The sequence below is a fragment of the Leopardus geoffroyi genome, chromosome C2 (genome assembly GCF_018350155.1).
Source record: "Leopardus geoffroyi isolate Oge1 chromosome C2, O.geoffroyi_Oge1_pat1.0, whole genome shotgun sequence".
Lineage (NCBI taxonomy): Eukaryota > Metazoa > Chordata > Mammalia > Carnivora > Felidae > Leopardus > Leopardus geoffroyi.
The window spans coordinates 76,083,317-76,110,862 of NC_059333.1; the positions used below are offsets into that span (position 1 = coordinate 76,083,317).

The window sequence follows — 27,546 nt, forward strand, 5'->3', positions numbered from 1 at the left end:
AACCAACGTGGTCGAGTGGAGAGGACATCCCTTTGGAAGGCAACAGATTTAAGTAAGCCCTGCTTTTTTCATTAATAGCTATCACCTTGACTACTTGAATTTACTCCTCTTTCAATGTTTTCTGTTATCTAGAATAATAATCATATCTATCATGCTTATCCCACAGGATAATTGTGAGGATTGAATGCTTGAAAAACACTTAAATCGTAAGACGGGATATGACTTTTTCTCAAGCAGATCGCTCAGTTCATACATATCTTTAGCTATTTAGAAGAAGAAAGCATGGGCCTGCTTCCAACCTTTCCTACTTGAGAGCATTTTTCATATCACGCTTGCCTGCCCTGCCAAGTACCTCTTTCCTTTTCCTATGGGACAATAAAGAAGAACTGCCACAACCAGCACCATCACCAGTAAGTCACCCCTTCCTTCTCCCTCACCACCACCAGCACCACATATCTGGGAGGGGACCGATCTGTTAGTAAGAGGCTGGATCCAGACTTTCTGTGTTCAAATCCTGGCCATTCTTTTTACTGGTGGTATAACCTTAGCTGAGTTGCTTAACTTTTTTTGTTCCTCTGTTTCCTTGTTGATAATAGTAATACCCATATTGTGGGGTTGTTATGAAATTAAGTAATTGATCCATATAAAATGCTTAGACTTAGCACTCAAAAAGTATTTGCTTTCATTATCATTGCCTTTATCCAGAGTCATAGAGAGGTGCTTTGTGGTAAAAGATAACTGGTCAGGTTTAGTTCTTCTGGAGACTGAGCATGGTTGAGGGATGAAGGATAGCCAATCACTCTTTTTATTTTAGTTAACCACCCTGAAGTTACTTAGGAAGATAAAGGGAATAACCTAGTTTGCTTCTTATGATTAATATGATGTGGTGAGCATTATAATTAGAGCCACAGAATTTTAGAGAGAGAAGGGAACTCAATAATCAGCTTGTTAATCTCATTCTAAGAATGGGAAAATAGGTACATAGAGAGGAGGAATAATTTGTTCAAGGTTCCATATTGAGTAAACAGCATGAGAATGAGATTTCAGGTCAGACTAGGAGTAAGCCTATTAGAACATACTGCTTCTGTTGACTCTCATCACTGTAGAATTCTCTTTCTTTTTTTTTCTGAATGATTACAAATGTGCTTATTAAAAGCCATCTAAAATTTCTGGATCTATATAGACATGGCATACAAGGAAGAAAAAAAAACAACCTATGAAGTCCAACTGTGATGAAAATAGCTCTATTTTGTTTTGTGCCATCCTCACAAGTAACAGAACACTTCATCATTTCTCATTATTCCTCCACTTCCACCCACTCAGACACAGAGGGACCAAGTTTGAACCCATATTGGGAGAATTTGGCAGCTTCAGAGAGTATCATTGGATTGGGGTCATTTATTATCATGACAGTCTTTGCTACAGGTACTAGTATACTTTTCTTTTCAAGTAAGTGGCCACATTGAAAATACCTGGTACTTTAGATTATATACTATTTTTCTTGTTGCTTAGAATCCCTAAAATTAAATGTCACTCCTGGTTCCAGGACCCTTCCAAAAGTAATCTTCCATTAGAAGATTCAAAACATGAATCTTTAAAAAATTTCTCATCTTAAGATGAGTGCACTGATATACAGAGGTTAAACGACCTTTCTGTGGTCACGTAATTCTCTTCTCAAAAATGTCACCTAGCAGGACTCATGCTTACTCCCAAATTTTGAAGATAATACTGTGTGTGCAGTAAGTTAAAAATTGCCAAACCAGGCAACAAGATGGCTGCCTTTCAAAATCCCTAACGTCACATATATGACAACTGTCGATCCACCATCTACCATCTCTCCATCTTCCTTCTTGTGTTTTGGAACATTGAATTGAGAAATCATTTTGTAAGAATTTTTCTCAGTTTATACTAAGTTTTCTCAAATTAGTTTTGAGTTTTCCAGAGTTGTGATTCTCCTTTTTCTTTCTAAAAAATGAAATCAAAGATACTATATTAAAAGCTGTGAATGTGTACATAGATTTAAATATGTCTTTCTTTCCACCATAAATTGAATCTTCAGATTTTTCTATGATTACTGATAGTAGAAATGGTAGATCTTGTAGCAGACAATGGCAACGGGAGGCCAGTGTAACTATTTGCTTTCCATATTCTTCATTATGAGCCTAACAGTTTACCCACAAAAGACCTGTGCAGGGAACCTTACTAGAGTTCCTAATACTATTCTTTGCCTCCTAATCATTTCCCTTTGGCTCTCTGTTCACCTTTAAGCTATTAGCTTTTGGTTCCTTTAAAGTGTCTTGACTCAAATGGGATCTTTCCTACACAGGAATCCAGAAGGACCGGTGACCATCCTCTATGGAATCGACTATCATTTTGACTAACATTCTAGGGGCTTTGACACTAACCTTTCCTGGGAAGCTTTCCTCACTTGCATTTTAATAGGCTCATGTTTTCTTTTCCTCACTGTAGAACACTATACCTCATTGGAACATGATCATTTAACCTCTCAAGTGTTCATTAAGAAGCACCCCCCTTCATCGGCTATGTCCTATTAACATCATATAAAAGAAATGTTAGCCCTATGCTTTCTTCATATGGCTATCCTGATATTCTTTCCCTGTCTCCTTGAATCTTACATTGCTCCTTTCTCCATTCTACCATCATTTTTTTTCACTAGCAATCAGTGTTACCATTCATTCATCCTTACCTTTTCACTTTCTTAAAAGAAAGATTTGCCAAGTTTTGCCTTGGATGCAGCCTGTAGTGGTTTTGGTTCATTCTCTACCCCAGCAATACCAACTGTAACCATTTTATAGAAAGTGCATCTCAGCTCTTGAGCCCTCCTCCTGTGGTATTGCTCTTGACTTGAATGCCTCTGATGATGGGAAGCTCACGTCCCCATTTTGTGAAGCCATCTGTTTCAGGGCTGGTCTGCACTTTTTTATATAAAACTGCTTAACTGAATCCAAGTTTGCCTCTGGATGCACAGGATACCTCTTTATTTTTTTCCAATAACTCTTTTAGATGCTTGAAGATAGACATCATTTTCCTCATCTTTTCTTTCCCTGGCTCTCGTTATTAAACTAGTGCTTCAAATGAGGCCATGAACATCAGGAAACAAATAGTCTGGATGCCTCTGACTTAGATTCTGAGTGGCCTTATTTCATGGGTTATCTTAACTTTTTTAACACTTCAAGAATATAAATGGTTTCCTTATTAATTCATAGTGTGGATTCATCATCTAAAAACAGTCATGAAGGGAGCCTTGGATTTGGAGTCAGCTAAACTCGATTTCGATTCTTGACTGGACCCATACTTCAGACAATTATTTAACCTTTTTGACCTTTAGTGTTCTCATCATACATGTGGATAATAATGTTGACCTTACAGGATTACCATGAGGATTAAGTAATATAACCTGTATTGAGCCCAGGACTGTGCCTGGTGCATTACAGATGCCTGATAAATTTTAGTTTCCCCTCTCTTTCCTATACTGTTCTTCCTTTCCTTCAAATATTTTTAATCTATACCTTGAACATAGCTTTCATTTGATATTTTTGGAGGGTTCAAACTAAAAGGCATAAGATTTGCCTGAAATTAATAAGGACTCTGTAAGGAAAACCTAATGATTGCTTGACTAAATGAAAAGACTTTACCAAAGGCCAGTGTATAATAGAGGAAATCACAACATGAAGAGTAATTTGCAACTAACATCCAGATAACTTGATATGATTCACTGTCTGGAGCCCACAGCTCCAGACCAGTATTTAGGAGCCCCTATGAGATTGTATTCCTGTATGGCCTGATTCTATTTGGTAGGACATCTCTTCTTTTGAGAGTCAGAACAACCTTAAGCCTGGATGGATTTCTCAAAATCCAGGGACAGGAGAAAAAGGCATACCTTCTTCCTGGAGCTTTAAATGCAACTTCTTAGGCTCAGGGTTTTGTTTGTTTCTTTGTTTGTTTGTTGTTTTTTAATCTGATACCTGAAACTATGACTTTCTACTAACTTTGGAGAGTAACCCTTCCCCTCAGGAGAATGGTGTGGGTTTCCCCTAGGATTTTATCAAGATAACATCATCAGAAAACAGTAGTTCAATGTCTGTGCTATATATACAAAGGGTATAAGGGAAATATATTTCCAGAATAAGACCATGCGTTTTCTACTATAGTTATCAGACATTTGTTTCTTTTTATTATTATTATTATTATTATTATTATTATTATTATTATAGTTACTACTTAAATGATGCTATCAGATACTAAAGACAATATCACTATTAATAAAAGTATCCCTCAGGTTTTCTCTAAGGTAAAATTTGAGACTATTTTTATTTATCCTGAACATTTATTATTTTCAAGTTAAAATTAAATCAGCACGCAATTCAGAGTATATCCTCTAGTCAAAGTACTAGCTCCTTACAAGAACAGAAAATGTAAATCATGATACCCTCTCCCAAATTCTATTTCTATTTTTTTTTTTTAATGTTTATTTATTTTCAGAGAGAGGAAAGGAGAAAGAGCAGGTGCGCAAGCATGCACAAATGCAGTGAGGGGCAGAGAGAGAGGGAGAGAGAGAATCCCAAGCAGGCTCTGCACTGAGCACAGAGCCTGGTGCAGGGCTAGACAGCATGAGCCTGTGAGATTGTGACCTGAGCCAAGATCATGACCTGAACGAAGATCAAGAGTCGGGCGCTTAACCAACTGAGCTACCCAGGTGCACCCCAAATTCTGTTTCTAATCTATATAGAATATACTTGGAATATTTTTGAATAATGAAGTCCAGTTATTTTAGCATGAAGTCAACATTCAGTCCCTGACTTTTGTCCTCAGCAAATGATAAATGCATCCAGTTACTTGTCTTTTAAAGGCCAGTTATGGCTATTTCCTTGTCTTGTCTCTTTTTAGAGATGAGAGAAAGAACTGTCAAAATGAGAAAGGAAGGAATCTGTTTTCCTTTATTGCATTCTTAGCATATTCAATTAACCAGAGACAGCATTCTAACTTACTTTTAAAGAAGTCTCTTTTCTTATGGTTTCTAGCTGATTGCAATATTTATAAATTATCTAGAATAGGTAATGACTGCTAATGACCTCATGAGATCTCTTCTATCTAACACTAGAATTTGAATACCAGTATCTTGTCCAAAACATTACAAAAATATTGCTCCTTCTTGTTTTAAATACTGTTTAAAAAATCCTTAGACAATAATCTTATCCTTTTCTATGTAGCTTAACTGAAATGAATATTTACATCTATCTATCTATCTATCTATCTATCTATCTATCTATCTATCATCTATCTATACTGGCTTACATTTCATGGACACACAGTCATGTATACCAGTGGCCCCTTGATTTTATGTTGCATATGCTGGAGCAGTGTGAAAAATTAGGCACAGGGGATACTTTTATATGAAAAATATTTTTAAGTGAATGACTAAGAATTTTACTAAATTCTTTCATTTACTACTCTGGAATTCTTGAACATTTTCTTGTTTGCCTTCCCAGTATTCTGAAAGGAAGCTTGCTAAATATTTTTTAATTTCTTGAGCAATTTTTCTTATCCTAAAATGTGAATTTAGAAAGTTTTGATGAAAGATGCTGTATTTTCATCCATCCTTACATCTACTCATTGACTCATCCATTTAGTCACTCATTTATTCATTTGCTCATTCATATTTTTCTTAGTTTTAAAACTTAGTGCTATTTTTTCAACATATTTTAACTAATCTAGGTCCTACTTAGTAGTCATGTTATAGGCAAATAAACTTAGGTTTAGGCAGGCTAAGTAACTTCATGCAAGGACAAATTATTTACTCTAAATTACATACTCTTTCTACTTTACATTTTATTTTTAGAGAATTCTAAAAACTTAGGACAGGAAATGACCTTACTGGTCACCTTGTCCAAACTCTCATTTGATCCCCTGACAGTTTTCCCTAACCACTGTGTATATTTCAGTTATTTCCAATAAAATCGTACTCAATATCAAACACCCATGAGCACAGGACCAGTGGGATGTTTCACTAATCATTATTTCAGAGCACCCAGGGCTAAGTGCATACAGTGGACAAAAATATGAATTTGTTACAATTTTCATAATGCAGTTTGAGTGTCAGTCATGTGCTGAGTGCTATATGTGACTGCTACTTCAACAAGATCCATTCCTTGAAATTTTTGGATCTAAAATTAGAAATGAGAGCAACTAGGATGGTCCATGAAGACAGCCGCTCAGTAAAGATGGCTGGCTGACAGCATGGATATTAAGATTATCAAGCCATTTTAAGGTCATTTTGATCATATTCTGAGAGTTTAGAAGTTGACTACTTATTTTACCTGATGTCTATGGTCTGTTTTTTTCTTTCTTGTTATATCCTTCTTTTCTGTGAGTGAGTGTGTGTGTGTGTGTGTGTGTGTGCGTGTGTGTGTCTGTGTGCATGTGAAAGAGACAGAGAGAAAGGGAGAGAGAGAGAGAGAGAGACAAAATGAGACAAAATGAGACCAAATGAGACAAAATGAGAGAAGGAGAACAGAATGAAAACTATAGACCTAATTATGGGGGATGGGAGTTGCTCAGCACAGGAATCTAGGTACCATGTTCCCTCTTAGGCTATCAGATTTTAATAGATGGACTGAATTTAGGCAGATAACTGTAAAGGGTATTGATAAAGAAAAATGATCAACTTGGAAATGTGGAAGCTATCCCTGAGTTAGCTGAGTTTGTTTCTTGAGATAAGAATAAATGTTTTATTTTTTACTTAAGATGGATAGATGGATGATTAATTACTTCATTGATGAATTTATCCCAGAATTTATTGAGCATCTGCCATATACTAAATACTCTTTTAAGCAGTGGAGATAGGAAAGTAAGCAAAACAATCTCCCTCTCCTTATGGGTTTTATATTCTAATGGGATCTTCTAGCTACATTTCTTTCTAGAAGGAAGAGGTATCACTGGATCAGTGACAGTGGAAATTAAGAAGAGGCTAAAACAATGATGAGTCAATGGAAGCAGGCTTTCTAACATCCTCAATCCAGCTAGGAAGGAAAATAACCAAGTGCCAACCATGAGGTTCAAGCCAAACTAATGAATACTTTTTAGGAATAAGAATGGAAGGAGAGTAAATTTATCCTTTTATAAATTTCTCCAATTCCTATTTTTATTTAGTTTTCCTGGAGTTTCTTACAAAGCTCAACTTGAATTACTGAACAAAGGAGGAGGTCACACTCTCAGACTGAAGGGTATCCTTTCATGGCCAAGGGAGGGAACATCACCGCACCCCCCCACCCTCGCCTTAGCTCCCCAGGCCAGAGAGAAATACAAGCTGTGGAAAGAGAAGATTTGGGACACTTGAGTCCTTCCCCTTGCAATATTGAATGATCTCTTGAAGGTCATTTATGAGATGTGAAACCCTGCTAGTGAGTACTAGAGATTGATGGATGAAAGGACATTTAACATTCCCATTTTTTTTTTCTGTGATCTTAGTTAGGACATGAGAGACACTGAGATCAGAAGGCCTAGATTAAACTCCTAGATCTTCACTCATCTGTTGCATGACCTTGGGGGAATTTCATCACTTATTTGAGTCTTAGTTTGTCTGTAAAACTGGGTTATTATTATCATTATCACCTTAACTCTTTGCTGAAAGTTATTGGGAGTCTCACTGAGATAATACATAGGAAGATGATTTCTAAACAGTAAAAGACTATCAAAATGCAAAGGATATTCACATTCTTGTTTTGTTAATTTTATTACATGATTATAATTATGCATGGTATCATGTTTTTATTGACATCCAGTACAACACAGAGGATAAAAGGGAAGTTCTGGAAATAAATTTCATGGGTTGCATTTGAACTTTACCAGATCTTAACTGGGTGACCTTGATTAAGCAACCGAACCTCTTTATGCCCCAGATTCTTCGTTTATAAAATGAGGATAAAGACAGAACCTACCTCATAGAGTTGTTATAAGGATCCAATGTGTCAATATTTGCAGTGCACTTAGAACTGTGCACTTAGAACTTAGCATTCGTTCATATTAGTTGTATCTTATATTTCTTATCAAAACAGACATTCTTCAAAACACTGACAGTTTCTCTACTTGGGCAATAAGGATACCACTCTTACTCTATATCATAGAGAACAGTTAAATCGATTGTCTTTCATATTTTGAGAAATGACCAAAACCAGACAAACATATAACATGTAGAAATTCGATTGAACTATTGAATAAGGAACCACAAATAAATTTGATGTGTACAGGAATTCACACGTTCTTAGAAAATAATTGTTTATATTGCAACCTATCTTTACCAACATCTGACAGAGAAAAGCAAAAGGAAATGGAAGTACAGCTACCTCATGGGATAAAATTCAGGGAGAAATTCTTCTGCCCATCAAGCTTGCTGTGTCAGAGCCCAGTGAGCTCATATTCACCAAGCTTTGAGTCAGGGGCCTGATCTCAGAGCAGAATGATGTATGAGCAGAGTTACATTCCTTTGTGTTCCTAACAGACAAGGACATTGACAATATTCCACTAATGAAAATTTTGTTTGCCATTACAATGTCAAGGTTAATCATTCATTTCAAGTAGATCCAGCCTTTGTTAAATACATTATGTCCAGGAGTGAATGATGATGTGTATGAATCACAAGGTATGTTTTTCTGTTTTGGGAAGTCTGGGTTTTAGGGCAGGGACTTGATTTAAATGGATATTTTAATGACAGCATGCTCATTCTAATACTTTACATTATTATCACATCCTTGAGGCTTGTGGCGGCCCACTTAGATAGATATTGCTAGTGTCATGGTCACTGACCTGTTTTGCAGATGTGGTTGAGAGAAATTGAATAACTTGGCTAGTAGTATCCAGCTAATAGGTGATTAAGAGTCAAATATGATCATGATCACATGTATTGTAAGCTTGTTGAGGACAGGGAGAATGTAGAGGGGTACAGGGTTCCCCTTGGTAACTGAAACAGAGCCTTGATGATACTCTGTGCTCAGACAAGTTTTCAAGTGAATGACTGCGATAGTCCTAACAGTTTGATATGGGAATTAGAAGGCTTGGCCTGTGAATAAGAGAAAGCTTTTTTTTTTTTTTTTTTTTAAATTTTTTTTTTTTTCAACGTTTATTTATTTTTGGGACAGAGAGACAGAGCATGAACGGGGGAGGGGCAGAGAGAGAGGGAGACACAGAATCGGAAACAGGCTCCAGGCTCTGAGCCATCAGCCCAGAACCCGACGCGGGGCTCGAACTCACGAACCGCGAGATCGTGACCTGGCTGAAGTCGGACGCTTAACCGACTGCGCCACCCAGGCGCCCCAAGAGAAAGCTTTTTTAACGTTCTGTGGTTTTTTTCCTTTTAAAACATGGAGATGATTAAGACTGTCCATGTTTTATTTACTTGAGTGGAGATCAGAAGTATAAATATAACTCTATAATTATTCTTTCCATTTATATTGGCAACTTTCTCCAAAGTAATTAAAACTTCTTCCACCTATGATGTCATCAGAATTGTAAAGGGAAATTCTCCAGTTGTTCAAAGAAAGATAGCATAATATCAAGGTATTGATATCTCTGAGATATTGCCCTCTAAAAATCTGATTGTTTTGCCTAAATCATCAGTAGACTGATTAAATCTCATTCCTGCCACCCAAATACTTCCTTCCATGGAGGAAGATTTCTGACATTTCGTGGCACAGCTAGGAAAGTTATGAATTTCTAGATATCAAAAAACTAACTTAAGTATTGCTTCTGGGCTAAACCGCTGTATACCTTGGTCCTAGATATCTTCTCAAAGGTCCCCATACTTATGTCTTCCTCTTATTGGGGAAATGGAGTAAATAAAGTAAACAATGTTCGGGATGACTTATAGGGCTAAGCAGCTAAAAAAGCACTTTGACAACAGCTGCAGAACTGCAAGAAGAAAAGTAGAGTCTTTGTTGTTTAATGGACTCGAAAACACCATATTCTTTTAATAGAGATCTAAGACAGGAATAGTGTCACTCTCAGAGAGCTCACATGTGTTGTTTTTATTTTGTTCCTTAAATGCCTGACTTGATGCTGGCATGTCAGGACAAAGAAGAGAACTTCAAACAAGTGTTGTCTGCTTTTTCATCTCTTGCCAATCACCCTCTTCTATCCTGTACTACTACATTGTTTACCTTCTGCATCAAAGCATCTTAATTTCTCATAAACTTACAGAAAAAAAAAAACCCAACACTACTCAATGATTAGAGAACACACATCCTCATCCCTGGCTTTTGGGTGGGGGAGGGTAGCACAGGACTGCAATCCTAGAGAAAGTACTAGATTTGGAGAGTTTTTTTAATTTTTAATATTTATTTATTTTTGAGAGACAGAGAGCAAGAGCAGGGGAGGGAGAGAGAGAGAGAGGGGGGGGGAGACACAGAATCTGAAGCAGGCTCCAGGCTCTGAGCTGTCAGCACAGAGCCTCACATGGGGCTTGAACCCACAAGCCATGAGATCATGACCTGAGCTGAAGTCCGACACTCAACCAACTGAGCCACCCAGGCACCCCTAGATTTGGAGAGTCTGGAGTTGATTTCTTCCTTCTAGTATTACCTATACTGTGTGTGTGTGTGTGTGTGTGTGTGTGTGTGTGTGTGTGTGTGTGAATAAAACTCTCAAACTTTGGCCCATGAAAAATTTGTTAAAAACTCAATTCCTGGCCTCTACTCAGAGATTTCTGCTTCATGTTCTGAGAAACCATCAGGGATCTGCATTTGAAAAAAGCATCTCAAAAGGATATCATGCATTTTCTTAAAAAAAAAATAAACAGTCATCATCTCTTTCACTCATTTGGCATTTTCCAGTTTTCAAAATGCTTGCGCACACATATTCAGTTCTGTGAGGTAGATGGGAATGATTATTCTCATTTTGAGGATAAGAAACTCCAAGTTTAGCTATGATTTCCTCAGGGCCTCAGTACACACCCCTCTCTTTCCCATCTCCCTATAGTCCTCACCTAAGCTGACCTTTTCCTTTTTGGGTGCTGAGCTGCAGAAAGCAAGGAGCCCCCAAACAGCCAGTACTATCTGTGCCTGCCTTCTTCCAGAATGAGACAAATCTTCTGGTGGCCAAGGAAGGAAAATGATTTTATCTGTGAATTGTGAACATTTCCTTAGTTGATGGTGTTACCAATGATTTTAAGAATTCCACTTATCCTATCCAGTTTTGAAAAATGTATTGAGTTCACTTTTGGAGAATAGGTGTGTGTGTGTGTGTGTGTGTGTGTGTGTGTGTGTGTGTGTGTGTTTCTCCTGACTTGTTTTGTATTGTTAGAATCCCAAGTTCACTGTCCTTATTCATATTGAACTGCCACAGGGGATTGTGTTCTGTGTTGACAGCTGGGATTCCCGCCTCTCAGGGGGCCTTGTCTATTTGATCCTCTTCCTAGCTGTCTTCCCCATAAACTCCTCTGCCTGTGTTATTCCCAGCAGCAGCATGGAATATCCAGACTCCCAGACACAGCAGGGTTGTTTGACACAGTGCTCAGTCCTAAATAGCCTTACAGGCCTCAATGCTTCTCATTGCCTAAGTGAATTTCTGCTAGGTTTGCACCCACATCTAGAGAGTTCTTGGGACCTGTCCTCTGGAACATTTTCAGTAGCTTCCAGGGCCCGCCTGTTCCTTGTCCTCTGTTAGGATGTTTTGAAGATGCACTTGTTTCTGTTGGAAATCTTCTGACACTCCCCTTGGTGCTTAGTGGGCAGACTGAAGGGGAAGGATTAGGGATATTTGAAGATGAGTTGAAGAGAGATTGTAAGTAAAACTAATAGCCACCTCCAGACCTTAGCAAGAGTGGAAGGTGATTACTCCCTCACGTTTCCAAAATCTTTCATGCTGTTATTTCATCTTGGGTGACAAGATCGTCTCTGCTGAATTTTCCGTAACATCTATCTGTCCTCACAAGCATCCTGGAGACCTGACTGCTCTCCAAAGCTGGGTTTTGACTGCCCTTGTCCACAGTTGCCCTCTCACCCCTCCTGTATTCTCCTCTCTGTGCTTGCCGCTCACTTGATCCAACCTCATTTTTAAAGGATGGAACCTGCTTTGCAGCTTTCTGGATAGAACCAAGAAAACTGGGTTTCAAGGATGTAGAAGCACTTTATTCCAAAATGAGCTGAAGGTGGGGCCCAACATGAGGGCCCAAAAGGCCATTGTTACTTTGTCTGGTGTCCACTGCCCTCCCTCCTAAACAGAGAATTCTACGTGTTCCAGCTTATGGAAGAGAGGGTGTACTGCTTTCTCTCAGTTCCTCCTCCCCTAACCCCATGTTTGTGTACTCAGGGTCCTTTAACGGGCCGGTGGTTGTGTTTTCTCTTGGGGGAGGGATGGGACAGAACAGACCGGAGCTGCAGTTCCTTCACTCTGCCTCTGAGAATTTCTCATCCAAACCTCAATCACGTAGGATTGCGTAGAGAGGAGAAAAGGGGAGAGACAGAAGACAGAGAAGGGGGAGAGGGGTGACGGGAGGGAGGAAGGAGAAGAGAGTCTGGGAGCAGAGGGCGCCTGTGAGGGGAGGAGGACCCGCGCGCGCCGCGCTTCCCCGCGCTCCGGGAGCCCGGCCCCCGGCCCGGCCCCACCGGGGCGTTCGCGAGCCCTCGGGCGGGTGGGCGAGCAGTGCAGGAGGTACTCCGGCAGCAGCCAGTTCTTCGTCCCACCCTCCGTCTCCGCGGCCGTGTCCCCGCCTGGAGTTTTCCTGCGGAGCTAGCGCTCCAGCAGAGCGAACCGGCTGGGCGGCGGCAGCGGCGGCGCCCGGGAGTCAGTGAGGCTCGGCGTGCCCCAAGCCTCAGCCCATGAATGGGACTCCGCCCTGAGCGCCCCCTCTGGGGCCTGGGGAGGCGGCGGCGCGGCGGCTGGGGGCGCCCCGCTAGCCCGCGGCTCTGAGCGGCCACCCGCGCAGCAAGTTGGGCGAGTTGGCGGCAGCCCGCACCTGCTCCCTGGCCCCGGCCCCAGAGTCTGCGTCCGGCCCCGGGGGCGCGCTCGACCGCCTCCCGCCGTCGCCCCGGACGGCCTAGGGGCCCCGCCTGTGCTCCCGGCGCCAGACCATGGTGGGCAGCTCCGGCCGGGAGCCGCAGCCGCTTCGAGCCGACGTCGCCCGCAGCCAGCCCCCGCCCCGCCCGAGCCGACGCGCGGGGGTTCGCAGCGCGCCGGTCACTTCCTTCCTTGGCCGGGATGGGCTGCGCGGGAGCGAGTGATCGGCCTCGCGTCCGGCGGGTAATCCCCATCTGATCTGCTGCCTACGAGCTGCGGACGGCCGGGCCGCGCGAGCCTGGGGGGCCCGGGCACCGCGGCGATGACCTGATCCCGAGCCCGCCAGGGCGCCCCCTCCTTCCCTCTTCCCTCGCTCCCTCTGAGCCTGTGCGGAGACCGGCTCGGTGCGGCGGCCCCGGGCGGACCATGGCGGGGAGCTCCAGTTAAGGCGTGTGGGCGCCGAGCTGGAGAGGACACCTTCGGCATCGCTGCCTTTTGAGGGGGCTTATTTAAACTACTGAGTCATTCCAGATTTAGGATTCCCTAAATAATCACCAACTGTGCCCGTCTTGTGCCAGAAAGCGAGCAGAAAGAGAAAGAGCGCCCGCTCTTGGGACCCCGCGCATCCCGGCGCTCGCCTCTCGCGGGTTTCTCCCCGAGGGGTGCCTGGCCCTCGAGGATCTCCCTCCCTCCGTCCCTCCCTCTATCCCCGTCCCTCCTTCCCTCCCCCTCCCTCGCCTCCCGCTCTCTTCGCAGCGCTGCTGGCGGGGAGTCGCGCGCGCCGCAGCTGGAAACAGCTGCCCCCGCCCCGCGCCCCTACCCCGACTCCGGCTCACGGCTCCCACTTCGCGCCTCTCGGAATTCCAGAACTCCGGCGGCCGGCCCCTGGAGAACCGCAGCCGGGCGCGATGCATTCCGTAGACCTCACCCAGCCGGGACGGACCTCCTAATCTCCAGAACTGCGGGCCGCAGGGAGTTAAATTGCTGCCTTCCTCTCCTTCTCTCTGGCGGTTGGTGGCTTGTTTTCTAAAGGAACGTTTTATTCACTTTTTAGTATTTTCTACCGGGGGCACGCTACCCGCCTCGGTCCAGACTCTGCTTTGTAAACGGGTTTTATATGTATGTATGTGTAGATATACTTCGGACACCTTACAACGCTTGCGCCTCTCCAACGGGGGCACGGCTTGTTGTTTTGGACATCCTTCTTCCCCTTCCATTTGGTACTCTGAACGCAGTGTGACCAAACTCCCCACGGCCCCTCGGACGCGGATCGCCTTGGGGTGCAAGTTTGGGGTGCAAGAGTCTAGTTAACTGGAAGGCCTGGGACCGCCCCGCCCCCGCTGCCAGCGGTTGGGGAAGTTTACATCTGGATTCTCACACATTTTGTCGCCACTGCCCAGACTCTGACTAACCTTGTGGGCGTCGGGTTTTCGGTACTGCAGCCTCCTCAAATATTAGCACTGCCTCCCCGCGCCTGCCCTGTCCCTCCAGGCCGCCGAGGTCCTGCCCTCGCCCCGGTGGAGCGCGATCCCGAGGGCGCAGTGGAGCCCGGGGCCTGGGGCCCACGCTGAGCAGCTATGGCTGCGGCGATAGCCAGCTCCTTGATCCGGCAGAAGCGACAGGCGAGGGAGTCCAACAGCGACCGGGTGTCGGCCTCCAAGCGCCGCTCCAGCCCCAGCAAAGACGGGCGCTCCCTGTGCGAAAGGCACGTCCTCGGGGTATTCAGCAAAGTGCGCTTCTGCAGCGGCCGCAAGAGGCCCGTGAGGCGGAGACCAGGTCAGTAGAAGCCCAAGCAGTGGGCTCCCCAGAGCTGACACCCTACTCCCCTCTTTGCAGAGCACCTGGGGGCACCCACGGAAGGGAACCAGGATCTTCCTGTGCCATTCTGGCCCCCCTGCTCCCCTAATTTCCAGACGTCTCTCTTTCAATCACCCTCTATCAGTTAATAGCTTCTTGTCCCATATTCGGGAAAACACTTTATATCTTGAAGAAACCACGGTTTGACTAGAAGGAAAGCTATATGTGTGGATGCTCCTGGTCCCATATAGCCTGTCGAATTCTTGAGGGCAGCGACCATCTCATTCATTCATATTCCTCTCTCTCTCTCCGTCTCTCTCTCTCTCTCTCTCTCTCTCTCTCTCTCTCTCTCTCTCTCACACACACACACACACACACACACACACACACACACACATCCATCCATGAATCCAGTGCTGACACTGCCTGCTGAGGACCTACATATAAATAAACCTTCTTCCCTATATCTCCCATAACATTTAGCATAGTTCTGGACACAGACACTTAGACACCAGATGAACTTAAATTTATTCTTTTTCTAACTCTTCTTCCAGCAACACATGATATTGCATCTTTCAGACATTCCAATCAGTTCTCACCTCCCCACTTTCCCATATGCCCTTTCACTTCCTTTTACACAGACCTTTTTCTTATTCTCTTCCTCCTGCTACTCTCCTAGTTTCCCAGGGTTCTACTCATTAACTTTCCTGCCCTATTGTGCCCACCCTTTGTACATTCACACTTTCTTTTTGGGACATTAAGGAAATAACATAGTATCTGCAGTTTGGCCTAAGGTAGTGTGAAGAAAACTTTAGACTTATCAGAGATTTTCTTATTAAGGCCTTTCTGAAGTTGATTCCCTTTGTCCCTAAACTCAAATGGTTGGTCTTTGATGGATCTTTATTATCAAAGGGAAATTGGATACCTTGATTTTCCAGGTGCTTACTCCCAGCTTAAACCAGGCCAGTTTGAGACAACAAATGCAGAATTGCCCAGATCTGTGCTTCCACCAGACTTTGTGGATCCTCAGGGTGTGGCCCGCTCTGTCATTTGCAGTCTGCAGATACTCTCCCCTTATTGTGGACAACTGAAAAAAATTGTGGTCTAGAACGAAAGCTTACTCTGTGATCAGTTGACTGGTTTAGGGTAGCATCTTTGCAACTCTGAAAGTGATGTTTTCCTGGGTTCCAGAAATGAAACCCATGGGCTAGGGTCACGGGGGTGAGGAAGACATTTGGAAAGTCTGGACAGTGAGGCTCAGAATTAGTTTGGAAATTCAGGATTCAGTCTTGTGAAGAAGCCATCTCGTTTTCATTTCTCCCATGGATTTGCATGGCATGATTCACTCCACGGTGGACTCCTTTTCTTATTCTGTGATATTGATAAAATAGTAAATTTCAGGAGTAAACAAAAAGATTGTGATCCTAAGGCGAGAGCTACTAAAATCTCTGTTGTTTTACATACAATTAATATAGACTGTGAATGTCATAAACTGAAGATTTATATGAAAACAGAGTTCTATATTTATAGAGTATATAATTCATATTAGGGGAAAACAAAATCATTTGTATTGTGCAATGATCATTTGGGGGTTGTCTTCTCTGAGGGCTAATGTGGTCTACAAGGAAATTCAAGTCTCTGAATTCAATGTGACTCTTACAGTTCAGTCTTTAAAGTACATTCTCGTACTCTAGTTGGGATAAATGAATGATGCTTGTGAATAGATCCTACTCAGCCTCCTCAGTTCTAAACGAGGCAGTAAAAATGATAGGTGGATGATATTTGTGAATGGATAAGCTAAACTCACCTGATCCTTGTGGAAGTTGATTTGGAGATGAACAATTTGCATGGCTGAATTTTTACGTGGGGAAATTGCTTCCTGTGGCCCTATCCTTGGCATCTCATTAGAAAATAGAATTTGAGGGAATTGCTGAGTTTATTGTTTTCTTCAGTGTTTATTTAATCCGGTTCTGTTTCTCATTTACTTAGTGTATATCTTGGCAGAGAGGAACCTGGCTGGTGACTTCCTTTAGCTAAAGTCTCACAGTAATAATCTGGCAGAGAGATGACAGGCCCAGTTAAGACATGCCCAGTGCAAGGCCCACATGCATGTATCTGTACACCATGGACTTCAGTTTGGTCTGCAGCTTAGCTTAGAAGAATGGAGTGTGGGGTGTGGAAAAAGATTTGGAAAGATGATAGTGTGCTATTATCGTTACTAACAAAGCCAAATAATTAGTCTGTTGATTTGCTGTCAGCAACCATGATTCACATAGCATGGGATGAGCCTATTTATAGAGAGATAGCACCTTCCACATCTCAATTCCAGGGAGATTCTTTTACTGGATTAGGAGGGAGTTGCTAAACACCAAGAAGAAAACCTATTTGAGGGAATATGTTTTATAAGCATTTGATGTTACCTTCACTTAATATTTGAGTTTTATTCTTCAAATCACTTGCCCTTCTAAGTCATATCCTTATGAAACTATAAACTGAGGCACAAATGGTAATCAAGAGGTGAAACGGAATAACTTGTCCTGTTAAAGAATTCCTACTCTGAACTTCTGTCATTGAGACACATGTTCCATTGACCAGACTTTCCAAAGGAATGAGGCTGAGGCAGTGAAACTATGTCACATGTTGGATGAGACAGGCCACGGTTGTATTTCTGATCTCAGGGCTGACATATTGAGTGTCTCTCACTTTCTTGTCTTAGTTCACCAAATTCTGACATGTATAAGGTTGAAAGTTTATAAACACAGTGGAAAACTGAAATTAAATAGCAAAGGTTTCAGATTTTAAAATCATGATATTGCCAGTTAAAACGAGAAGTCAAAGAACAGGACCTCTCATCGTGAAATTCCAGTGCCATAGTGCACATCAGATGCTTAATAATGCTATCCTGGGAGCACAGTGTGATGGCTTGCCCTGGGACTGTACAGCACAATCCTTATTTAGATAAGAAATCCTAGAATCAGAGCAAGTTGGTGGTCTATGGAAGGTTACATAGCTAGATTGTGGCAAAATTGGGACTAGAACTAGATCCAGTTGATTTTTCTTGTCCGTGCTCCTCACAACACTGAAAAAAGCAGTATAAAAAACGGGTGTTCTCTATTAAAGAGGGAAGTAATTGTATAGATTTTGCATTTATGTTTACCATTAGGGATTGCTGCTGCTGCTGTTTTTGTTGTTATTATTATTATTATTATTATTATTATTATTATTATTTTGTAATTAGAACATGAAGAGTGCAGAATACAGGAGGTACCATGCATTATACAATAAATCCATTAGTGAAGATATGCAGACAGCACAGGAGTACTTAGCCCTTTAGGCACTGGTATTGTAGCTCTTTGGAAATGAGATGTTGCAGACCTTGAACTGGCAAGTTGGCTGAGGTCATTGAACCATAAAAAAGCCTTTAGAACATTTCTGTTTGTGTACCTGTTAATTAGGAAAGGAGCATTCTTATGTTATTATTTAAGTCATTATTTATGGGTGAAATACCTGTCTGAGTGAGGCCTGCTAAAATTTTTGCTTAGATGATGATTTGGTGCATCTAGGCTATGACTACATCCATGTGAATTGCATAGCTTATTAATTTCCAACATTTGTTCTACTTTTGAGTAGAAACACCTATACAATTGGTGGACTCCCAAAACATTTATGTTTTGACTCTAAAGTCACTGCAGGTAGTGGGTAGCATTTACAATGAAGAAGGGAAAAATGTTTGTCTACCCTCTGACTGTGGGAGAGGCCATGAACCTTGGAGGTCATCCCTATCACTCTTTCAGTTTTCAAATGAGAGCCCTCTGGAAGGTATAGAGTGATGAGAAAAGTCTTGATCACGTATTTTAAGAGATTTTTTTGTTTTTATTATTTTTTCTATATCATTTAATTCCTTCCTTTAATCCAGAGCATTAAGAAAAATCAGCAATCAGGAAAAATTCCTCGTCTGAAAACATTAGATATTTTTCATGTCTTAAGTATTTGGTTTTATAGGCCCCTCCCTTTTGAAAATGATGTAGTATATTTATACTGAGTGGATAAAATGAATCAAGTAAGTGATTATAATTTTTGCTAAATTTTGTTGCCTTTTGTTTGTCTTATTTTTGAGTCCTTATTTCTGCTTTTCTAAAAATTGTGTGTATTCAAAATATTTTAGTATCCTTCCAACTTGTTTTGGTAGATGTATGGAATTTAATAGCACACGCATTCAACATTTTACTATCAAATACATTCTTTTTTTTTTTTTTTTTCAATGTTTATTTATTTTTGGGACAGAGAGAGACAGAGCATGAACAGGGGAGGGGCAGAGAGAGAGGGAGACACAGAATCGGAAACAGGCTCCAGGCTCTGAGCCATCAGCCCAGAGCCCGACGCGGGGCTCGAACTCACAGACCGTGAGATCGTGACCTGGCTGAAGTCGGACGCCCAACCGACTGCGCCACCCAGGCGCCCCTCAAATACATTCTTTTACGTAGATGAAGAAGACATTACAGAAAATAGAAACTTCAGCAAGAAAATTGATGAGAAAGGGGAAATAATGCTTAATCATGGGATCTATGGAACATAAATTAGATTTTTATAAATTGAAATACTTTTGGTCAATATATAGATCAAAAATAGTTTCATATGACAGGTGATATTTTACATTTATAGCAAGTACTTTTATTGTATTTTCTTTTTTAAAAGTCTGACTCCTATCTCAACTACAGAATCAGCCTAATTAAATGATATTTGGCTTGATGTCTACTAAAAAAAATAAAAAAAGCAAAGAAGCTTTTCACTTCAGAAACCCGCCTGAGGGTTTAAACTGATATTTTGAATGTTTTTTTTTTTTAATCCTATTTTCTCTAAAGCAATGCATTCTCATTGATAAATTAAGTTTCCATTGTAAGAACATTTTAAAATAGCAGGTACTGTGATCTCTTAATTTCTTTCATCCCACAGAGATCTCATCAAACCATAACTCAGGATTAAATCTTTAAGGTTTTAATGAAGTTGATATTTTTGAATAGAATTAGAAAAACAATTTGCAGGAAATGAGGCAGTCTCTGTATTTGAGTATGCAACAGGAATATTTTGGAAGATCTTTAGAAACTAAAGCTTTGGCTCATAAAATTATATGTAGAAAAAAAGTACAGGTCTTCCTAGTATAGCACCACATTGCTTCTGTTCCTGGTGAGAGCATCTTTGTGTGTGGATACTACAGTGTGGATTTGGTTTGGGGAATTTGTTAATAGTGATCACTTTTTCTTGTCTCTTCCTTGCATGCTTCATCAAAATGTGTTTGCTATTGACTTTCCATCCTAGAATTATTTTAGATTTTATGAGGACTCTCAAAGACAGCCTCATTAGAGGGGGCCCAGTTCATTTACTACATTTTGCATTCTAATGGTCTACGCAGCAAACTAGAAAACTTTACTTGTTTAAAGAAATATGCACCATATAGAAAGGACTCTCATTTCAAGGCCACCTTCTATGCATCTGTAAAAAGGAGAGCCTTAGATACAAAATGCGTATAAATTAATCATATATAATAACTTTTAATAACAATTAACTTGACTATATGACAAGAATTTACAGAATTTCTTCACAGCTTTTCCCCCTTTTATTCTTTAGAGCAATCCACTGATATGGGCAGCCCTATCTTTGTGATCAGAAAGCTATGCTTCAGAGTGGCAGGGAGACTTGTTCAGGTTCATGGAGTGAGGAAGTGGCTAAGCTGTCACATGACCCAAACCCCCTACACTGCAGGCATCTGCCCTTATCTTCTACTAAGTTGAGCTAAGAAGACTGAATGTGAATAACTCAATTTGATTTGAAGCCGGGAAATTCTTGTTGGGTGAATCAGATGAAGAGTTCAAGGACATGTGGAGTGTGATGACAGGTTTGTTTTGCTCTGTGTGTGACCTAGAGCCCCTAGGGGGGATCTCTAGTGAGGATGAGGCATGAATTAGAAAGACTGGTGGCTGGGTTGATGGGTGCTGGTCCTAGGCTCCTGGCTAAGGTGTCCCTCTCTGCATGCCAGGAGCCTCAGAGATGTCATGTATGCCACTTGGGGCACCCAGGCCTCATGGGGAGACGTGGGTCCAGAGGGATGGGCTTTCTTGACTATAAGCATAAACAATTACTTCAGATGTTTACAAATGTGAAGAGATTAATATCAAGGTCAGGATTTAGTCTTCCTGTTTTTTTTTTTTTCTTTTACTCTTTTCTTTTATTTTCTTCTCTTTTCTTTTCTGTTTAACTGATGGTGAAGCAGAGTAATTAAGTACATGGATTTTGGTGTGGGATCTGCATTCAAATACTGGATATTCTGGATATATTATTTGTAAGAACAGTAGGCACCTTTCTTATTATCTTGGAGCCTCGGTTTGCTGATTTATAAATGAAGATATGATCTCTAACATTTAGGCAGGAAACACTTCCCTGAGGAAGAGTCATTTAAGCTGAGTTCTGAAGGATGGGGCAGGCAAAGGGGAGTGGAAGAATATTCAAGGCAGAAGAGAACAACTTTGGTGAAAATTGAGGTTGGAGGGAGTTGAAGTGTAGATCGAATAACGTGAGCAAAGGTACAGGTAATGTTGGAAAGTGTGGCAAGGGCTGAGTTGTGAGGGATTTTGTATTTTAATCTAGGATCCATAAAAAGTCAGAAATAGGGGATGATATAATATGACTTCCATAGTTAAATGGACGCTCTGGCTTTGGAGAGGAGAACGGATTGTAGGATAGCCAGAGTAGAAGCTAAGGCATCATAAGAAGGCTAGGGCATAAGTCTGGGTCAGCAGTTCTCAAAGTGTGGTACGGAGGCCCTAGGAGCTCCTTGAAAACCATTCATTGGGCCCATGTAGTCAAAACTGTTTTCATAATAACATGTCCTTAATACTAATTATTTACTTTTTTCATTCATTCTGTTACAAGTGTCCAGTGGAGTTTTCCAGAGATTATATAGTATATCCACAATCATCTGGAAGGGCTGTTAAAATTTTCCTCCCTTTTCAACCATGTATCTTTGTGAGGCCAGGTTATCTTTATGTACTTCAACCACAACAACATATTTCAAGAGATTCAATGCAGAAGCAAGTTTAAGAATCCAGCTGATTTGTATTAAGCCAGGCATTAGAAAGATTTGCAAGCATGAAAACTACTTTTTTTAAGAAATTTTTGTTTTGGAAATTGTAGATATATTTTATTAAAACATATCATGTTATTAATATTTAATAGGCTTATTGTTATTTTTAATCAATATTTGAAAATTTTTGTTGTAAGTTCTAAACATGGTAAATTTTGAATGACATAAGTCACATAAACAGAAGCTTTTTTGGGACTCAATAGTTTTTAGAGGTCTTAAAAGAGTCCTGAGATGAACAAATTTGAGAACCATTGGCCTAGGCTATAGCTCTTGTTGACCTGAGGCATTCTCGCAGTCGCCATGGTTATGAAAAAAGGAGGGGGAGGTGGAATGAACAGAGCCTGATAATAGGTAGGTCTGAATCAAGAGCAGGTAAGGTGCCTGGATGATACCTGGCTGAACAATTCAGTAGTGAGTGGGAACTTAGTTCAGATGGAGGGGAGCTGGGGAGGAGTAGGGTTGATGTGCATTGAATACTACTATTCCCAAACTACAAAGCACTATGGGATGCTAAGGTGAAAATTTGAGTAATGGTATTATTTATTATTTAATAGTTTTATACTATGATGAAGATCCTGATTACCCATCTGTATAAGGCTATCTACTTTATTCTTGAATTCTCACAGAAACATTTTAGAATACTTACTCTCCACCACTGATGATCTAGGGCCTTGCTTGCAAGGATAATCCTGTAAGCAAATACATGTCAGGCAGAGAAAAATATTAAAGAAAGTAGAAAACCGTCATAATTTTCCTAACCTTTTAAAATTGAAACAAAATGTTTAGTATATAATCGGCGCTCAAAGACATTTAACCTGGTTCAGTCCTAAATATGTCCTGAATATGGTTTTCATTATGTGTGGCACCTCGGTGGATTTCATATGTGAGTTTAGACCAAGTTCATTGGTCTTTGTAAAATCAAGTGAGTTTGAAAAGATAAACTTTGTAAAGTCTTCCTTATTTTACCTGCCCAAAGTTAGTAATTTCATTAGTTTTTGGTATTTATATATCCCCTGGCTCCCTGCTTCTAATCATACCGTTGTTAATGTCTCTGAATTGGAGTTTAAGTGTTTACAATCTTTTTAAATGACTTTTCAGGGGTCATTTAGAGTAGATAGAGCCCTAAGGCCTAAGACCAAACTTGGTTTCCTAGAGGAGAATGACATGAGACAAATAGGATCTGTGATCCAATCACAAAATGTTAGAGTTTAGAGATTATATAGGCCAGCAGTTCTCAAAGTAGCTGCAAAATGAAATCACCTGTGAGTTTTTAAAGTGTGCTAATGCTGTACACCCGGAAAATCTGACTTAATGTGTCTACTCTGGGGCCCAGACTCAGTCATGAGTTTTGTTTGCTGGTTTTGAACTTCCTAGGTGATTCTGCAGGGCAGCCAGGGTTCAGAGCCACCAACGATTCCAGTACCATCCTTTCATATCTTATGGCCCTCAAACAAACAAGCAAAAATGGTTATTTTATTCATTAATGCCTTCAGGAACATATTCATAACCCCTAGAAACTGTGTACACTATGTTAAATTATTACGATGATCCTTTCTTTTTGCTTACTGCTGAATCTTTCAAGTGTTCAATGGTGTCTAAAATCTGAGCCACATAAATGTGGTCTGTGTGTGCTGCTTCTTTCTGACCAACATGTGAGTTCCTTAAGATAGGAGCTGTGCACCGTTCCTTAGTATTTCTCAGTGCCTAGCATCCTGCCCATGTTGCTGCAGTTCCTCAATGGCTGTTAAAGAAGTGAGGAAATGACATACCTACTCACTGAATCTTACCTTTACAGCAAGCCCCAGAGGAAGAGGGTTGCTCACTGCTATGTCCAGTTGTCTCACAAGGATGCTGATGCCATCTTGGGGCTCCTCACATTCATGAATCCAGTTAGAAGTATGTAGATTATGAGTTTCAACTGAGGTTTGTTTTTCCTAGTCTTTTTTTTTTTTTTTTTCTCCGCACTCTGCCAGCACTGGAAATGGACCCATTTACTTCTTTTCTTTTCTTTTCTTTTCTTTTCTTTTCTTTTCTTTTCTTTTCTTTTCTTTTCTTTTCTTTTCTTTTCTTAAGCTCTTTATTTTTAACTAATCTGTACACCCAATGTCGGGCTCAAACTCACAACCCTGAGATCAAGAGTCGTATGCTCCATCAACTGGGCCAGCCAGGTGCCCCTGGGCCTGTTTCGTTCTTTGAAAAAACAAGGAAACTCTATTAAAGGACATCTAAGGGCCTTATTTTAGCTTATGAAGTCATTAAATAGCTCCCCTCCCCGCAGGAGAAACACTCATGAATGAGGACATGACATATTCATCTGCTCCCTGCTTTTTACTTACACAGGACTTATAAAAACTATTTTCCTAGTGTGCTATTTAGGATGTTCCTAACTGCATCCCATGTTTTAATTACTTGTAATGTGCTATTAAACATATCTTTGTCAAAGGTATTGGTCTTTATTTCTTTTAACCCCAATTTTGTCCCATCGTGTTCTTCAAGGATTACAAATTAAATCCAGTGCACTGTAGTGTTTAAGATTTTTTTAAACCTAAGGTCAAAAAGGGGATTGAAATGAAGTATGAAAGATTCAGGAGAGAAAAACTATGAGCTTGTATAAGTTATTATAAAAAATTAAAAAATAAAAATTTCCAGAAGGTATTTTTTTTATGGCTACTGGTGACTTGAATGTTTTATTTTAATTTGGGGAATTCAAAAGATGACCCAGATCACCTTCACAATGCCCTAGAATCAGATAATACTCCTCAAATAATTAAGAACCAAGGGCAAAATTTAAGTAAGTACCAAAAGTAGGGTTCTATATTCAAATTACCTGGTTAGAATAAGTGTCAGATTCTGTTTCTAGGCACATAGAGCTAGCTGAGCTGTCTGTATAGTATCCATCCCATATGTGATATTTTGTTGGGGAGAAGACTTTAAGAAAAGACAGCCACCCAGAGTACCTGGGTGGCTCAGTCAGTTAAGTGCCTGACTCTTGATTTAGGCTCAGGTGACGGACGATCTCATGGTTTATGAGTTCTAGCCCAGAGTTGGGCTCCACACTGACAATGAGGAGTCTGCTTGGGATTCTCTCTCTCCCTCTCTCCCTCCCTCTCCTCCACTCCTGCTTGCTCTCCCTCTCTGTCTGTCAAAATAAATAAATAAACATGAAAAAAAATTAAAGAAAAAAAAAAAAAGACAGCTACCGAAAATCACATAAAGAGGTTGGAACAGAAAATGTTAGTCGTGTCTAAGTAATAAAAACGATAACAAATGAGGAGGATCTCAAATATCAAGGAAACCCAGATTTCTCACTATGGAGAGAGTTAAAGCTACATGGTCCTGCTTGACTGTTTCAAGAAAGACTGCAGTGGGATTTTGCATGCAGTGGGACTGTAGCCATGAGGTGAAGTGTTGAATGGCATATGAGGTGATGATGGTCCAGAAGCTCAGAATTCTAGGAAAGGAAGTCCTGTTGATAGAAACCCAGGCTTCCTCTGTAGTCCTTTCCTAATGGGGTATCCCTCAAAGATGTTGGAGGAGATGTATTTTCTCTTCAGGAGAGGGCTCCTGTTTGCCTCCTTGCTGACCCTCTCTTTCCCTGACAGGTCCCAGAACCATTATCATTTGTAGCTTTTGCCCAGGAAAGTAGTCATCAGCATCGTGGCTGGGCTCCTTTCACATTTCGCAGCTCTGGTATCTTGAGAGGTTTGACTACACTTCCCTCTCCACCTATAAGCCATGAGAAAAACAGCGCCAAGAATGAAACTCAGTTCAAAATCATGCTTCTTTAGTTTTTCCACAAAATGTCCTTCTTTGAAGCTCCTGAGCTGTATTTTCTGGTTTACTACATGGATTCTTGAGTTAGAGTTTTATTCATTATAGTTCTGCTAATGGGGCTACCATCTTGGTTTGGAACCTGAAAGTAAAGGTTCCTTGGACTACTTCTTATTTTCACCCAAACCAGAGTCCTGCCCACTCTCTTTCTCATGCTGAGCAAACACATTCAGTCCAAAGCTTGTTTCCATGGAGCTGTTGGGTACATACCCTGCAAGGGCTGGAGAGCAGTAAGGTTCATGTATCTTGGTTCGGTATTTGAATCCAGGAAATGCCTGAAATTTTGATTAAAAACTCTTGTTAGAATTGGCACTTTGTTGGGGCACCTGGGTGGCTCGGTTGGTTAAGTGTCCAACTTCAGCTCAGGTCACGATCTCACAATTTGTGAGTTTGAACCCGTGTTGGACTCTATGCTGACAGCTTGGAGTCTGGAGCCTGTTTCAGATTCTGTGTCTCCCTCTCTCTCTCTCTGCTGCTCCCCCGCTCACACTCTGTCTGTCTGTCTGTCTCTCTCAAAAATAAATAAACATGAAAAAAATTGGCAATTTGATACTTTGCCTCATGCCATTACACAACTGCATTTGAGGATGAGTATCTGTGACATCTGCCTTGATGATGGGGGTCAATCTAATGGGGTATACAACTTAAAGTGTTAGTAGGTTTGAATTGGAAAACATCAGAGCTCGTTACAACCACCCACCTTACATAGGAGGGAACTAAGACTCTGAAGGGGTAAGTTAGGTTACACAACTACGAAAGGCAGTGAGTACTGAAACTCAGCATAAGCCTATGCCTTACTGTCTCCTGGGGGATATTGCCAATGCTGGTAGAAAGATCTATCCACCTGTTCTTTGTCTTGAGCAATTCCAATGTGAGTGGTTGCTTTTAAATATCTATAGTCAAGTTATATTGCCAAACACCTTTCTAATATCTGTTTGCCATGGACTTGGGCACGGGATATAGCAATATGAGGAAGACCCTGTCCTTTTCCTTTAGGGAAATATAAAATTAAGATTTGTTAACTCTGGCTAAATTTGTTCCAAGTAGTTTTGTTGTGTTCTTTTGGACAGTTTCTCCTTTAATGTCTATATTTCAAGAAAAATAACAATGTTCCTTAATTTAAAAAGTTAGCCACAATCTGTCTTTTAAAAATGCCTTTGTGTGGGTTCAAAGCCTGGCCAAAGGCATACTGTTTTATTTATATAATAACAACATGAATGAACTGCACAATCAAGGTTTTTTCTTCATCCCTCCACACACAGTGCTCTGGTCAACTCTGACATTGTTGACCTTCCTGGAACAGTTGCCACATCTATCCATTTAAGTTCCTTTTGTCTATGGTTGTTTCTGTTTTTTCCACGAGGGATGACATTAACCTCCACACCTATCTTCTACTTACCCACACATAGCCCCTTATTTATCCATCCTGGTACAGTACTGCCCATTATTTGAAGCCTAGCTCAACTGTCATCTCTTCTGCTAGATCTTCTCAGATCCTCCTGGGTAGAATGAATCACTGACAGCCTCAGGCTTCCTTTGGCTTTGTACCTATTCTCTGCAGCTCAGTCTGTCTTGTCTTGTAATTACTATATAAGTACCTATCTCTGTCTTTGGAATCTGAGTTCCTGTAGGAAAGGGGCCATGTCATGTCAGTGCTCTTTCCAAAGCAGGTGGTCAGAAATAACTCATCAAAACAAAATGAATTCCATTGGTGACTAATGTGCTCATGGCATCAATACTAGTAATGCTCCAGCAGAATTTCTGCACAAATG

General features: G+C 41.0%; 1 protein-coding gene across 3 annotated transcripts in view; it reads left to right on the forward strand.

Moving 5' to 3' along the window:
- The window catches only part of FGF12 (fibroblast growth factor 12), a 567,564-nt gene that overhangs the window by 284,007 nt on the left and 256,011 nt on the right, over positions 1 to 27,546 (forward strand). Inside the window, exon 1 of one of the 3 annotated variants that reach the window (XM_045502586.1) lies at positions 12,544 to 14,784. The exons of the other annotated variants lie outside the window; for them this stretch is intronic. Within the exon in view, the coding sequence (XP_045358542.1) occupies positions 14,586 to 14,784 (199 nt within the window). The 5' untranslated portion in view covers positions 12,544 to 14,585. Of the gene's footprint in view, positions 1 to 12,543; positions 14,785 to 27,546 lie in introns of those variants that run through there. 3 annotated transcript variants of the gene reach the window in all.